At 48.2% G+C, this 15,159-nt stretch overlaps 2 protein-coding genes across 2 annotated transcripts in view; both read left to right on the top strand.

Annotated features, from left to right (window-relative positions):
- The window catches only part of KIF5A (kinesin family member 5A), a 38,110-nt gene extending 31,119 nt beyond the window's left edge, over positions 1 to 6,991 (top strand). Inside the window, exons 24-29 of the mRNA XM_017858922.1 lie at positions 734 to 950; positions 1,193 to 1,346; positions 1,648 to 1,730; positions 2,361 to 2,388; positions 2,858 to 2,972; positions 4,574 to 6,991. Coding sequence (XP_017714411.1) covers positions 734 to 950; positions 1,193 to 1,346; positions 1,648 to 1,730; positions 2,361 to 2,388; positions 2,858 to 2,936 — 561 coding nt within the window. The 3' untranslated portion in view covers positions 2,937 to 2,972; positions 4,574 to 6,991. The remainder of the gene's footprint in view (positions 1 to 733; positions 951 to 1,192; positions 1,347 to 1,647; positions 1,731 to 2,360; positions 2,389 to 2,857; positions 2,973 to 4,573) is intronic.
- A 4,002-nt stretch (positions 6,992 to 10,993) lies between these two features.
- Positions 10,994 to 15,159, top strand: part of PIP4K2C (phosphatidylinositol-5-phosphate 4-kinase type 2 gamma) — a 15,287-nt gene continuing 11,121 nt past the window's right edge. The window contains exons 1-2 of the mRNA XM_017858914.1: positions 10,994 to 11,562; positions 14,101 to 14,198. Of these exons, the coding sequence (XP_017714403.1) occupies positions 11,389 to 11,562; positions 14,101 to 14,198 (272 nt within the window). The 5' untranslated portion in view covers positions 10,994 to 11,388. The remainder of the gene's footprint in view (positions 11,563 to 14,100; positions 14,199 to 15,159) is intronic.

The following is a 15,159-nucleotide window of genomic DNA, read 5'->3' as shown; positions in this document are numbered from 1 at the left end:
ATTGTGTGGAACCTGTAAAAAGATCAGGAAGTCTTTTCTGGCTGCAGGGTGGTTGCTACTACGCTGTAGCTTAATTTCATTGGGGGAGGGATAACCCAGGAAGTCCCTAAATGTGAAGGTAATGAGTGCAAATGTTTGCGAGACCTCAAACATTTTCTTTCCTTCCTACGGGGCGGGCTCTGCCTGTCTGTGCGTGTATATCAGGGGCTCCTGAATTCCAGCTTCTGCTCCTGCTCTGCACTGCATCTGCCATGCACCCATTCTCCTCAATGCCACAGCCACCAAACTGCTACTGTGCCCCTGCTGCCCCACCTTTGCATGCCCACAAAGTGCTCTCTGGGGAAGGGGGGTCCTCATCCCCATGGTCGCCCTGGGGCTGTTGGTCTGGCACATGCTGGGAGATGTCGGGGAGGCCAGATGGAGACGGGACAAGGCGCTGCCACAAGAGTTCTGGGCTGCAGTGGAGATGGCAGGTTTTACTGCCTAAAAAATTATATAACTTTTTAATGCCTGGCCACCCACCGTTCACTCTGGGGGAAGGAATGAGCTGGACAGAACAGTCCATTACATAAAGGCAATGAGGCCTTTTGAGGAAATGACATGGTCTCTGTCTTCTGTGACCCCTGATTTTTCTTTATTCTCTCTCCTCACCCCTGTCCTGTACACTCCTCTGGGTGACTGTCTTGGGTCACTTGCCTTCCTTTCCACTTCTTCCCTTTGGCTTGTCCTATAGCTGGTACGTGACAATGCAGATCTGCGTTGTGAGCTTCCTAAATTGGAAAAACGACTTAGGGCTACGGCTGAGAGAGTTAAGGCCCTGGAGGGTGCACTGAAGGAGGCCAAGGAGGGTGCCATGAAGGACAAGCGCCGGTACCAGCAGGAGGTGGACCGCATCAAGGAGGCCGTTCGCTACAAGAGCTCGGGCAAACGGGGCCATTCTGCCCAGATTGGTGAGTAGGTGTTAGCAGGCAAGGTGGGAGTATCTCCTGAAGCAAATTTAGCAAATTACTAATTGCCAAGCAACTAGATTATTGCTTCTTACCTACCCCTAGCCTCATCCCACATCCCCCCAAAAAGTAAAAAAGTGATAATGTTACAAGCAACTCAGTTCAACCCCAGCTAAATGACCTCAGAGACCGGGGCAAATGCAGGGTCATAGCCTCCTCATGGTTGTTTTCTTTCTTTATTGCAGCCAAACCTGTCCGGCCTGGCCACTACCCAGCGTCCTCACCCACCAACCCCTATGGCACCCGGAGCCCTGAGTGCATCAGTTACACCAACAGCCTCTTCCAGAACTACCAGAATCTCTACCTGCAGGCCACACCCAGCTCCACCTCAGATATGTAGTGAGTGACCACAAGTGTGGGTTGGAGTCCCACCCAAGGCTCACTGGACCCTGGAAGGCATAGGGTGGGGTCAGTTATTGGTTGTGGCTTAATTATTTTCCTAAACCCTTTCTCAACTTCATGCCTATGATTAGAAGGTGGGTGTCTGCCCTCCCAGCTTGTGGGCATGTTTGTTGTCCTCTGCTCTCTGGGGATGGGGAAGGCTGAGCAGCTCTATCGCTGAGGGTGAGTGTGGATTAGTGGTCCTCAGACTAGTGGAGGGTGGGTGCCAGAGGCTGCCTCTTTTCTCTGCTCCGTCCAGCTTTGCCAACTCCTGTACCAGCAGTGGAGCCACGTCTTCTGGCGGCCCCTTGGCTTCCTACCAGAAGGCCAACATGGACAATGGTGAGTGAAAAAGATAGGTAATCCCACCTTTGGGGTCCTCAGGGCTAGTTGAGAGGCATAAAAGTAAGTGACCTTAGTCTACAAAAAACACTAACTGAACCTTTCTGGTGTGCCAAGGCTTCAAATAAAAAAAAAAAATACATATAGCCAGGTGTGGTGGCATGCACCTGTAGTCTCATTTACTTGGGAGGTTGAGATAGGAGGATTGCTTGAGCTCAGGAACTTAAGGCTGAAGTGCACTGTGATTACACCTGTGAACAGCCACTGCACTCAGCCTGGGCTCTAAAATAATAATAATAATACATATGAACAAAAAGTAACCCTTTACCTACAGCCTGAGCACTGCCCAGCCCTTTAGGTCTCAGGCTGCCTCGGGGTGAATTCCTCCTATTACCATGCCAATCCCAGCCCTTACCTTCCAGTTCCCTTTTCCTCTCCTTGGTGAGGGGCTGGGGAGACTTTTTCTCAAACAAAATAATGATGTAGCTTGGGATAATTAAGGAGAAAGTGTTACAGCTTATCTTTTTCTCTAAGGGATTAAGATGGGAGAGGGTTTGGGCAAACTGTTTCTAACACCCAATCTCCTTTTTTCTTCTTCTAATCCTGTGTTCTCAATGATGATCTCTTCAGGAAATGCCACAGATATCAATGACAATAGGTACAACAGTCCCCACTACCCCTGGGTTCTCTGGGTGGGACTAGAAGAAATGATTAAATTTTCCTTGTGCCCCACTTGGAGGTTCCTGGATCCTTGGGGGAAGGAGGAGGGAGTGAGACTCATTCTTTTCATCACTGTGTTGTCCAGGAGATCCAGTCATTCCCCTGCCTCAGTGCAGAATATCTCCCCTCCTCCAATCCCATCTTGCTTCTCCCTATTCCAGTGATAAGGTCTGGGCGAAAACATCATGGGCATCTGATGACTGGGTTTCTCGCCTACGTTTGGGAGCCTTGTGACATTGGACAAGTCATTTACTTCCCTCTGGCCTTGAATTTCCCTGCATTCCTGTAAAACGCAAATAGTCCCTGCCCTTTGTGATCTCACAGGGATGTTCTCAGAGCAGAGTAACCATGATAACAGGAATGCTTTCATTTCTGTGGAGCTGATCATGGTGGGTGTCTTCCTCCAGGAGTGACCTGCCGTGTGGCTATGAGGCTGAGGACCAGGCCAAGCTTTTCCCTCTCCACCAAGAGACAGCAGCCAGCTAATCTTCCACACCCACGGCTGCATACCTGCACTTTCAGGTAGCGTCAGGCTGCTTCCTCGGACCAGCCTCAGGTTGCTTCCCTTCTTGCTGACAGCCTCTTTGGTTCTCCGGCTTCTTTTTTTTTTTTTTTTTGTTTACCACCTCAAAACTTTTACTATGTAGTTACCCCTCAACTCCTGCTTTCCCCTGCTGGGGGCTACGCCTGTGCTGCCCCATGTAATCTGGACACTGACCTCCCGTGCCCCCTTTTGCTTTCCCTTAGGCTACAGCGGTAACCACAGTACTGTCTTTATGCCACTAGGGGTCACTGTCATACGTCCAAAGAAGTGAGCTTGGCCGCTGTAGATGAGAGCCACACAGGGGTGGTAGACCGCAGATCTATCAAGAGACCCTGGGGGGCCATCTCAACCCCACCTCTTCCTCCACCCTGAAATAATTTTGGATGGATAGGTGTTTTTGGAACTAAGACATCTCCAGCTAAGGCGATGTTTGTCCCATCCTGTGTCCTGCACCTGTGTCCCATCCTCCTCCCATCTGTATATGCCACCAGTAAGCTTTAGGAAGCGGCCCACGAAGTCAGTCAGCGCTCCCCTCCCATCTTGCTCAGTGGAGGTGGAAAAGCCCCTCTTTTCCTCATCTGTCCCCAGGTGCTCTCCTCTAGCAGCACAGGAACCTTCTTTGTTCTTGTGTGTCATCAGGTTTCTCACCAAGGTTGCTAATTTAGGGCCCAGAAGTGGCATAGAGAACATGGCCAGTCTCTTACTGGGCTGAATCTAAGCTGAGCCCTCTCCAGGGGTTTCCCAGAATAGTAAATCGGGCACACACAGACAGAAAAGCCTGAGAAGCAGAGAAGTAGGAATGTGAAAAAAAAAAAAAACAACAACAACAACAAAAAAGAGAAGTAGGAATGTGGAAGAGGAGTTGGGGAAGCCTAGGGATGGAGGTGCAAGCCTGGGTTGTGGGGGGCAGTGGTAGGGGGGTCTGCTTGTNCCTCCCATCTGTATATGCCACCAGTAAGCTTTAGGAAGCGGCCCACGAAGTCAGTCAGCGCTCCCCTCCCATCTTGCTCAGTGGAGGTGGAAAAGCCCCTCTTTTTCCTCATCTGTCCCCAGGTGCTCTCCTCTAGCAGCACAGGAACCTTCTTTGTTCTTGTGTGTCATCAGGTTTCTCACCAAGGTTGCTAATTTAGGGCCCAGAAGTGGCATAGAGAACATGGCCAGTCTCTTACTGGGCTGAATCTAAGCTGAGCCCTCTCCAGGGGTTTCCCAGAATAGTAAATCGGGCACACACAGACAGAAAAGCCTGAGAAGCAGAGAAGTAGGAATGTGAAAAAAAAAAAAAAAAAAAAAAAAAAAAAAAAAAAAAAAAAAAAGAAAAGTAAAAAAAAAAAAAAAAAAAAAAAAAAAAAAAAAACAACAACAACAACAAAAAAGAGAAGTAGGAATGTGGAAGAGGAGTTGGGGAAGCCTAGGGATGGAGGTGCAAGCCTGGGTTGTGGGGGGCAGTGGTAGGGGGGTCTGCTTGTTGGTGTTAAAGGAACAGGACAGTAAACCAAAGTGTGTGCAGATGCCACCTGTTCCTGTTCTCTGGCTGAGCTACAGGCTGGGCCCTCACACCCTCTTTCTCTTTCTTTCCCAGTTTCTAAGAGGGACTGAGGCCTCTTCTCTCAGCATGCTGCAAACCTGTGGTCTCTGATACTAACTCCCTCCCCAACCCTGTTGTTGGACTGTACTATGTTTGATGTCTTCTCTTACTTACTCTGTATCTCTTTGTACTCTGTATCTATATATCAAAAGCTGCTGCTATGTCTCTCTTCTGTTTTATTCTCTAAGTATCTACTGATGTATTTAGCAATTTCAAAGCATAGTCTACCTTCCTTATTTGGGGCAATAGGGAGGAGGGTGAATGTTTCTTCTTTCTCATCTACTCGTCTCACACTGAGTGGTGTTAGTCACTGAGTAGAGGTCACAGAGATGACAAAAGGAAAAATGGGAGCTAGAGGGCTGTGACTCTTCACACACACACACACGCACACACACACATGCACACACACACACACAAAGCCTTAAGCAGAAGAATGTCTTAGCATCATAAGACAGAGAAATAAACTCTTCCTCCCTCCTCTTTCACATATAGCACAGGGGAAGGTAAAATGGAAGGGCTGCTAATTGAGACATATAATTTTCTTCATACACCCCTCACCTTAATCAAAGGATTCAGGTGTTTACCTCTGCCCTACAAAGTCTGCCTTTTGCCTCCCTCTTCCTGTTTTCCCCTGGACTGAGAAATGGTTTGCTCACGGGACCATTTCCCTTTTTCTTCAAAGCTCCTTTTGATATTCCCTGCCCCAGAGCTCGTGACCAGAACTCAGAGTTGATTTAAAATATTTTAAAAAATGGAGGAGGCAGACTGCTCCCAGCAGCCAGTCAATGGCTGCTCATCTCGCCATGGAGATGGTTACAGGCAGGTGTAGTCAAAATGATTGATTCCTTAGGTTTGTGGGTGAATAAGGCTGGAAATTTCTTAGTTTTTTTTTTTTTTTTTTTTGGTCACAGTGCCCTCAAGTGGAAGCGATGAGCTGGATTTCTTTGTCGTTCCATACTGGGCGGCATGCTCCTCCCATCTCCACCTTTGGTTTGGGGGCTTCCAGCTCATTGGCACAATCTCTCTCTCTAGTTGCCGTCCTTTCAAGCTGGAGCCTGACTTTTCCCCAATATACATTTTTTTTTTCTCCACAAAGAGTTCCTTCTCTAATGTCCCCATCTGGTATTAAGTGCACTTTAAAGAAAGGGGCAGGGTGGATTTTCAAGAGGCGGGGAGCTCTAAGGCTTGACCCTGAGGGCTCTTCTCCCAGCCATTCTCAGCCCATATGCAGCACCCCCCACACCGAAGAGGACTATTGTTTTAGTTTCACATGGTCTTTTCCTTCCACATGGTGCTAAGGTGGTTTTCTAGGTAACTGCAGGGATGGAGGTCACTAGCCAGTCCAAACCAGGAGAGAAAGTCTGGTGTCCTGATATCCAGTCTTTTCTAGGAGGAAGACCAAGATTCTCCAGCAGCAGGGCAGCCTATCACCCAGCTTCTAAGTCAGGAAAGGAAGCTGAGTGGGAATGCCAGCCGGTAAGCGCAGGCTGCACTGGCCCATGACTCCTTCAAGGGAAAGAGGCCCTGCTCCCTTTACCTGCTGAGCTCCTTTTAGCAGTTAGGGAGAACTGCAGGGGGAAAAATACCAGTGAAGTGTGGAATAAATCCAAAGCAGTGATTATTTTAAACGCTTTTCAAAACAAATCTTACATATAACCCCAGTATAAAAAATAAAGGAATGCAGACCTGGGCCGTTTGCACTTTCTTTTTTTGGTGCAAGAATCCTCAGGGTCTCTTAGGACTGACTGTTCAAAGCCTCCTCAGCGAATGAGCCCTTGAACAGTCCTATGAGACCCTGAGGATTCTGTGGAGTAGTTTGAAAACCATTGTTCTGAGGAAGGCGGTCCAATCTGGCTCCTCACACTAAAGCTGCAACTCACGGAAAAGAGGGCAACAGTGGGGTAGACAAGCCACACTGTCTCCAGACCCACTAGGGTAGAAGGAAGGTTCCTGTGGGCCTGTGGACTTAGGCTAATATTTGCTGCCAGCAGGGCACTTAAGAATCCAGGGGGTTTTATGTAATGTTGCCACCACATGGTTCTTTTAAAAACACATAAGAAAATGTGAGGGTGTAGCGCAGATGAGGAGAGAGATGACACAGAGGGAGCAGCCTTCTCTTTAGCAAGATGTAAGGGAAATATAATTCACTTACATAAAAAAGAAACAACACACACGCAAACCCTTCACCAGAAGCTTCACACTACATCCTCCTCCTCCTCCTCCTGCTCCCTACCTTCACCGCATCCCTTTCAGAGCCAGGGTCACTGCAAGGGGCGCCTGGCCTGCCCACTCACATCTGCCAAAATTTTGCATGCCAGCGTGGAAGACAAACCAAACTGCACAACCCCCTGTGTGTATTTACTTGGTGTACATAGATATCTTTAAAATAAAATAAATTCATTGATGACTCTACATTGTTGTAAATATTCTTTATCCCTTCCCAACTCACTCCCTTCCTTGGATGTAACGGAACTTGATAGAATATATCCTTCCAGATGTTTTTCTATAGACTTAGGCTTGGTTTTTTCCCACTTGACAATATATCCAGGAGATCTTTTTATGTCAATATATATAAATTGACCTCATTAAAATATAATTTTTCACATTTATCCTACAGTTCATTCAACCAGTCTACCACTGGTGGATATCTACACTGTTTGTAGTTTTTACCAAAAGCAATATCTTGTTCTTTCATTTTTTACCCAGAGCAGCCTCAGTCCTGGCATCAATTCCTTCCCACTCTAGTGTGTCATCATCTCTCCATAGCCAGCAGATCAATACTCCTTCCCAAGATCATCCACTACAATCACCCTTCCAACCCCCATTTTAAAGCATACTCCACCTCTCTTCTCTGCTCATACCTCAAAGCTTGTCAGATGCAGAAAACTGCACACCCAAAAAACTGGGGTAAATAAAACTGAAGAGTCTACAAACCTACCAGGACATTCGGTGCTGCTCACTTTCCTCTCCTATCTCCCAGAGCAAGCGTCTACACCCTTTCCACCCTCCTCTCTCAGGCAGCAACTTTGTCATCTAAGGCACTTGAGCCTGAAATTCTTTATCTTCCCCCCTGCCCACATGCACCTACACAATTACCTATCTGTGTTTGCACATACCCTTTATTTCTCCCTTCTGACAAGTGATAAATCTCCTTTCTTTAGGCTAAAGTGAATCCCTTCCAGATATTTCATTCTTGAGATACTGATATAGAATCTCAATATATAAATATATAAAATATCTAAAACTGATAAATTGATGGAGACTTGAGGAGTTTGCAGCTTTTTTTTTGGTAAGAGTCTTGCTCTGTTGCCCAGGCTGGAGTGCAGTGGTGCGATCTCGGCTCACTGCAACCTCTGCCTCTCAGGTTCAAGCGGTTCTTCTGCCTCAGCCTCCCAAGTATGGGGGACTACAGGCGTACACCACCATGCCCAGCTAATTTTTGCATTTTTAATAGAGATGGGTTTTCACCATGTTGGCCAGGCTGGTCTCAAACTCCTGGCCTCAAGTGACCCGCCCGCCTTGGTGCATCTTCTTTATTAATGCCTGTCTCAGTGATCTCATCTTCTTGTAAGGTCCCTCCCATAAGAGTCCCTCCCTTTACTATGTGTTTCTCTATCTTACTTGTTTTCTTAAAGCCAAATATCCGGAAACCATCCCAAGCTTCACATCCCCACTTCCTCACCCCCCCATTCATTCCTTAGCCCACCTTGATCTGCTGCTTGTTCTGCTCAAAACTGCTTTTCCAAATGGCATTAGTTACCAAATACAGTGGACATTTCTCTTGGACAACAGTCCTTTTTTTGCTTCACCTCTCTGTGACATATGACACTTACTCAGTCCTTCCTTCTTGAAACTCATCTCCCCTTGGCTTCTGTGACCCTGCTCTCTTGGCTCCCTGTACTTCCCTGGCCACCCTTCCGAGTCTTCCTCCCCAAGTCTCTTAAATGCTGCTCTATCCCAGGGCTCAGCCCTTGGTTCCTTCCTTGCTCTTTCTAAGACATGTCATCCATGCCTGCATATTCCACAACAATTCTTAAATCTGTATCCCCAGTCCAGACCATTCTGCTTAGCTGCGGGAGCATGTGTCCAACTGACCTAAGATACCTCAAACATATTCCAGACCGAACTCACCTTCCTCTGAATCTGCTCCTTTTCATGTCACCATCATCTCTTTGATGTCATCATCATCATTAGCCAGAAGCCTTAGACTCACTCTCAATGCCTCTCTTTTCCTTCAACCCCCATATTCAAATGAATTTTCCAAGTTGACATCAAACTGCATCTTTAGATGCCATCCCCTTCTTTCAAACACAGCAGCCACTGCTTTGGTTCGTTATCTGTCCCTGAACTTTTGCAATACTCAAGTCATCCTCCAGGAACATACCTGAGTGGTCCTTTTTTTTTTTTTGTAGACAGATTCTTGCTCTGTCGCCCAGGCTGGAGTGCAGTGGCAGGATCTCAGCTCACTGCAACCTCCGCCCCCGCCCCCCGCCCCCGGGTTCAAGCGATTCTCCTGCCTCAGCCTCCTGAGTAGCTGGGATTACACGTGTGTGCCACCACGCCTGGCTAAATTTTGTATTTTTAGTAGAGATGGGGTTTCACCATGTTGATCAGGCTGGTCTAGAACTCCTTGTAGGGTCCAGCCCTACGAGGCATAGTGGGTGTTCTCCCTGTGTGCGGAGACGAGAGATTGTAAGAAATAAAGACACAAGACAAAGAGATAAAGAGAAAACAGCTGGGCCTGGGGGACCACTACCACCACCACCAAGATGTGGAGATGGGTAGTGGCCCCGAATGGCTGGGCATGCTGATATTTATTGAATACAAGACAAGGGGCAGGGTAAGAAGGGTGAGTTGTCCAAGTGATTGATAAGGTCAAGTAAATCACGTGATCATGGGACAGGGGGCCCTTCCCTTTTAGGTAGCCAAAGCAGAGAGGGAAGGCAGCATACGTCAGCATTTTCTTCTATGCACTTACAAGAAAGATCAAAGACTTTAAGATTTCACTATTTGTTCTGCTATCTACTAAGAACTTCAAAGAGGAACCAGGAGTACGGGAGGAACATGAAAGTGGACAAGGTGCGTGACCACTGAAGCACAGCACCACAGGGAGGGGTTTAGGCCTCTGGATGACTGCAGGCAGGCCTGGATAATATCCAGCCTCCCACAAGAAGCTGGTGGAGCAGAGTGTTCCCTTACTCCTCCAAAGAAAGGGAGACTCCCTTTCGCGGTCCACTAACGGGTGCCTTCCCAGGCACTGGTGTTACTGCTTGACCAAGGAGCCCTTAAGCGGCCCTTATGCGGGCATGACAGAGGGCTCCTCTTACCTTCTAGGTCACTTCTCACAATATCCCTTCAGCACCTGACCCTATACCTGCTGGTTATTCCTAGGTTATATTAGTAATGCAACAAAGAGTAATATTAAAAGCTAATGATTAATGTTTATACTAATGATTGATAATTGTCTATAATCATCTCTATATCTAATTTGTATTATAACTATTCTTTATTCTATTTTATTATACTGCAACAGTTTGTGCCTTCAGTCTCTTGCCTCGGCACCTGGGTAATCCTTCGCCCACAACTCCTGACCTCAGGTGATTCGCCCACCTCGCCCTCCCAAAATGCTGGGATTACAGGTGTGAGCTACCGCATCGGGCTTTTTTTTTTTTTTTTTGAGACAGAGTCTTGCTCTGTTGCCCAGGCTGGAGTGCAATGGCATGATCTCGGCTCACTGCAACCTCTGCCTCCTGGGTTCAAGCGATTCTCCTGCCTCAGCCTCCCAAGTAGCTGGGACTACAGGCATCTGCCATCATGCCCGGCTAATCTTTGTATTTTTGTAGAGACAGCGTTTCACCATGTTGGCCAAGCTGTTCTTGAACTCCTGACCTCAGGTGATCCTCCCACCTTGGCCTCCCAAAGTGTTGGGATTACAGGCGTGAGCTACCGCACGTGGCCTCATTCTTCTCTCCATATCTTTGTATGCTGTTCTCTCTGTCTAGAAAACCTTTTAACCTCTATTCCTGAACTCTACCCACCCTTCCAAACGCAGTAAAGTCTCTATCCTCTTTGAAGCCTTCCCTGACCAGCTACACTTCCTTTCTTTGTATCAGTGGCTTTGCTTCATACACAGCTCTAGGATAGCTCATACCTCGCATACCGCAAACTTGATCTCCACTGGCCAACCAGTGCCATTAGACTCCCAGCTACTTCAGAGCAGTCACTGTCCTATCCTCTGCTTTAATAAAAGGAAAACCAGCCCCTAGACCAGGACCTAGTACAAGTAAGTGCTCAATAAATACTTGTTAAACTAATGAATGAATTTCAAGACGCCTGAGACCACTGGTAAGAATTTTGGGTTTCCAAAACCCTCCCCTTCCCAACCCCCATTCGGTAAGAATGCTTTCGCATTAGCATCAGGTCCGAGGTTACTCATTAGAAACTGGGCAAAGCCAGAAGGCGGCCACTTTGCAGCAAAGAAGCCCTAGACCTTGGGAGTCAATCAGGCCAACCCAGGCCGCACCACGGTCTCCTACTTGACAGGTCGAGGGGCCTCGCGGGCCGCTTCCGTCGTCAGCTGACAGGGATCCCGCGCGCCAGGTGAGCCCACACACTGCGGGGACATTGGGGGAGGGAGGCGCCGGGGGCGGGGCCAGCGTCGCCCCGCCCCGTCCCGCCCCTCCCTGTTCGCGCGTCCGTTGTCCGGCCTCCGGTCACGTGACAGCGGCGCAGGTGAGCGCCGCTTCCGGGGTCGGGCTCCCGGGTTGCTGCAGGCTCCGGCTTCCACTTGGTCGGTTGCGCGGGAGACTATGGCGTCCTCGTCGGTCCCACCAGCCACGGTGCCGGCGGCGACAGCAGGCCCCGGCCTAGGTTTCGGCTTTGCCTCCAAAACCAAGAAGAAGCATTTCGTGCAGCAGAAGGTGAAGGTGTTCCGGGCGGCCGACCCCCTGATGGGTGTGTTCCTGTGGGGCGTAGCCCACTCGGTGAGAACCAGCCCTAGACCCCCGCAGTCCCGTCCAAACCCCTCGGCTCCGAGGCGTGCCTGTTCCAGGCTCCAGCCTCCGGAGCCCCACGCAGTGCCACTCCCCTCCCCCGGGCTGTCTTGGTCCCTGCCCACCCACCCCCAGGTGTTCCCCCAGCAGGTTTTCTGACTGTGGGCTTTCTTCTCCCCATCAGTCCTTTACTGCTCCACTCTAGTTCCACCTTCCCCCCGTGAAATCCAGTTCCCTGTACGTTGACTCCTTCCTGCCATGTCTAGCTTCAGCCCCAGGCTACGGGGACTGACCAGGACCAGGCGCAAGTGGGGAGGACATTAGGGGGAGTGGCTTTTTCTCCGGTGGTGGTTGGTGAGAGTGTAGGTGGAGGGTGAGAGGCCGAGGGGAGTAGATGGATGAAGTTCTTTCACTTTGCTTTCCACCTTGCTTCCCAGCCCCGGTCCTTGGCTTTTGAATCTTGGCTTTGTCTCGGTGAAGCTCCAGGTTTCCTGGACTTTCTAATCCTGCTTGTCCCTTCCTTTCCCTTCTAGAGGTACAGCATTTCAGAGAAGCTACCCCACCCTGAGCTAGAAGTTGCACTCTCTTAGGACTTATGTATATATATCTTTGGTCTTAACTGCATCCTTATCGCTGGCTGGAGCGATCGTGTTTGGTGTAGGTGGTGGCGATTGTTGACCAAAGAGAAGGCTGAGGAGCTCTGTTCCTGGGGTCACTATGGTGGTGAACTTTTGAAGCAGGAAACTGTTCTGGGAGTTAGGAGGAGGCCAAGGAGACCTCCATCCCCTTTCCTGAGGATACCTCAGCTGAAAGAAGCACAGCCATTACCCATCTTCCATCGGGTCTGGAGTGGGAGAAATGCAGTGATCTCGAATGTGACACGGAGTATTTTCGAAATCAGCGTTCTTGAATGATTATGGTCTTGGCTAGGCTGTGGAGATGGAAGTTGTGAGGAAGAATATCCGTTCTGTCACATTTTTAATTTGTGGTAAAGATTTTCTTAACCACAAATTAAGAATGTTGTTTGTGGCCAGTCGGATCCCTTTTGGATTTGTGGCTCTCCTGGTGGTAAGCTCTTAGTGAGTATTCAGTGGAAGGCACTTGGTATGGGGAAGGCTGATGGAGGTAGGACTGTCTCTCATATGTACCTTCCAGGTGATTCATCTATTCCCTGTGGGATGCTTAACAGGGAGGGTTTTCCCTTGTTAAGGATTGGGGGAGTTACATGATGTAAGACCTACCTCAGCTTCCCTAGGTATATATACTCTAGCCCCAGCACCCCACCCTCTGCCAACACACATCTACTTCAAATGTTTGGAATGGAGAAATTCCTTGAACATATGTCTTAGTGATGATTCAGCTTGCCTAGCAGGTGGAGAGGAGGGGGCAGGAGGAGCTGTAGCTAAATTTTAGGCTCAGAATCTCAAGTGGCTTTTTTTTTTTTGTCTGGAGGAATATGTTCTGTCCTCCTTTTCTACTGAGAACAGGCGGAGTTGGTTGCACTGCAGTGTGTGTGATTTAGGTTAGACTGCAGTTCATAGCCTCTGTGGAATGATCTAGTAAGGATAGGTAAGGCATTCATTTATTCAGTTAATAGACATGTCAGGATCACTGTGTGCCAAACATTGTGCTAGTTAGACACCTGAGAGATGCAGACGACTAGAATGAGCGCTTGCTCTTGAAGAGCTTGCAATCTGGATGGGTGAACTTACATAAACTAGTGATTGGAGTCATGCAGTAAAAAAGGCAAGTGAAAGGTACTGTGGCAACACTAAGGAGAAAGCACAGCTCAGGATTTCTAAGTACCAGAGCTCCCTTTCTACCCTGAATTAGCAGACTACAGATCTTGGGGGCCGAGGAGAGCGTGTGATGCTTGTGTCCTTTGGGCTATGGGTTAGTTTGGCTTTAGGGAACAGATGCCTTAATGAGTTCATAGCCTCTGATTGCCTGCATTCACTCTGAAATCAGCTGCTCTTTCTTTACCTTACACCTAGACAGGTGGGGGTCTACTGCAAACAACTGGGTCAGAGTGGTCTACGAAGACTGGTCCTGTTTGCAAAGAGATGCCTTTTGCAGGATCTGGACATTTATCCTTTTTGCTGCGGTTGGCCCCACAGAATCCCATTAACGCTCTTGTGCATATTAAAAATGCCTTTTTTTTTTTTCTAATGGAACATGTAGCTGCCTTGAGTTTGCAGAGTTTTTTTTTTTTTCTAGAATTTCTCACAGCTTTAAAAATAGTCCTGAGTTCCTTACAGGTTTAGCCTAATATAAAATGACTGTTGTGAGCATGAAGTTCCACAGGGTGGGCGTGTTGGGGGCTGTGTGTGAGAGTTGCTTACTGTAGTCCTTCTTGGGCAGCAGAAGGGTTAGACACATTCTCTCACTTCTGTCAAGCATATGCATAGCCAGTGTTTTTAAAGGAATGAGGTTTGAGTGGCCCTTGCGTGACTGCTGCCCAGACACAGTGTATGGGTAGCTCTCTACACCCTTCCCTATGGCTTCCCTATTCGTGTTTTGGCTTATCAGATCAATGAGCTCAGCCAGGTGCCTCTCCCAGTGATGCTACTGCCAGATGACTTTAAGGCCAGCTCCAAGATCAAGGTCAACAATCACCTTTTCCACAGGTAAGTGATGATCCTTGCCATTCTTATGTCAGCCTTCTCAGAACGGAGTAATAAGTAATTTTAGAAGTTTCAGTGAGCTGAAAATTTAACATCTTTCCCAAATGCAGAAATTAGTTTTGTGCAAGGAAACCATGAGAATAATTTCTGGTGTTCCCTATATCCTTATATGAATCAGTGTTATCTGCCCTCTAGCCTGGCAATTCCATAGAGTAAATATGTGCAGATACCATTACCTGCTCTTTCTCTCTTTTTCTGCTTGTGACTTTGGAGATGCCATGAGAACCATTAGCTTCTGACAGGGACTCCTTGAAAGAAAAACTTGAGTTCTGTAAGCCCTCCTAGTAAAAGAAGATGCCATTCAAAACAGTGGTGTCTGTTGCTGACTTTGGAATGCCTCTGACTTGCTTGAGATTTGGGAAATGGCTGCTGTTTGGATGGGTAGTAGATCCTGGTTCTACTATACCACTTACCAACCATGTTACTTAGGTGGATCACTGAGTCACTCTGAGACAGTCTTCCCTTCTATAAAATGGAAATAATATATTTTTTATAGGAATCTCGCAAGGGCCAGGTGTGGTGGCTCATGCCTGTAATCCTAGCACTTTGGGAGGCCAAGGCAGGTGGATCACTTGAGGTCAGGAGTTCGAGACCAGACTGGCCAACATGGCAAAACCCTGTCTCTACTAAAAATACAAAAAATTAGCCAGGCATGGTGGCACATGCCTGTGGTCCCAGCTACTTGGGAGGCTGAGGCAGGAGAATTGCTTGAACCCGGGGGATGGAGGTTGTGGTGAGCCGAGATTGCACCACTGCACTCCAACCTGGCAACAGAGTGAGACTCTGTCTCAAAAAATAATAATAATAAAAAATAAATAGGCCGGGCGCGGTGGCTCAAGCCTATAATCCCAGCACTTTGGGAGGCCGAGACGGGCGGATCACGAGGTCAGGAGATCGAGACCAT

Source organism: Rhinopithecus bieti, unplaced genomic scaffold (genome assembly GCF_001698545.2).
Source record: "Rhinopithecus bieti isolate Rb0 unplaced genomic scaffold, ASM169854v2 scaffold_48679, whole genome shotgun sequence".
In the NCBI taxonomy this organism is placed as follows: Eukaryota; Metazoa; Chordata; class Mammalia; order Primates; family Cercopithecidae; genus Rhinopithecus; species Rhinopithecus bieti.
The sequence above is the reverse complement of the archived record's forward strand: the minus strand, read 5'-3'. Positions and strand labels throughout refer to the sequence as shown.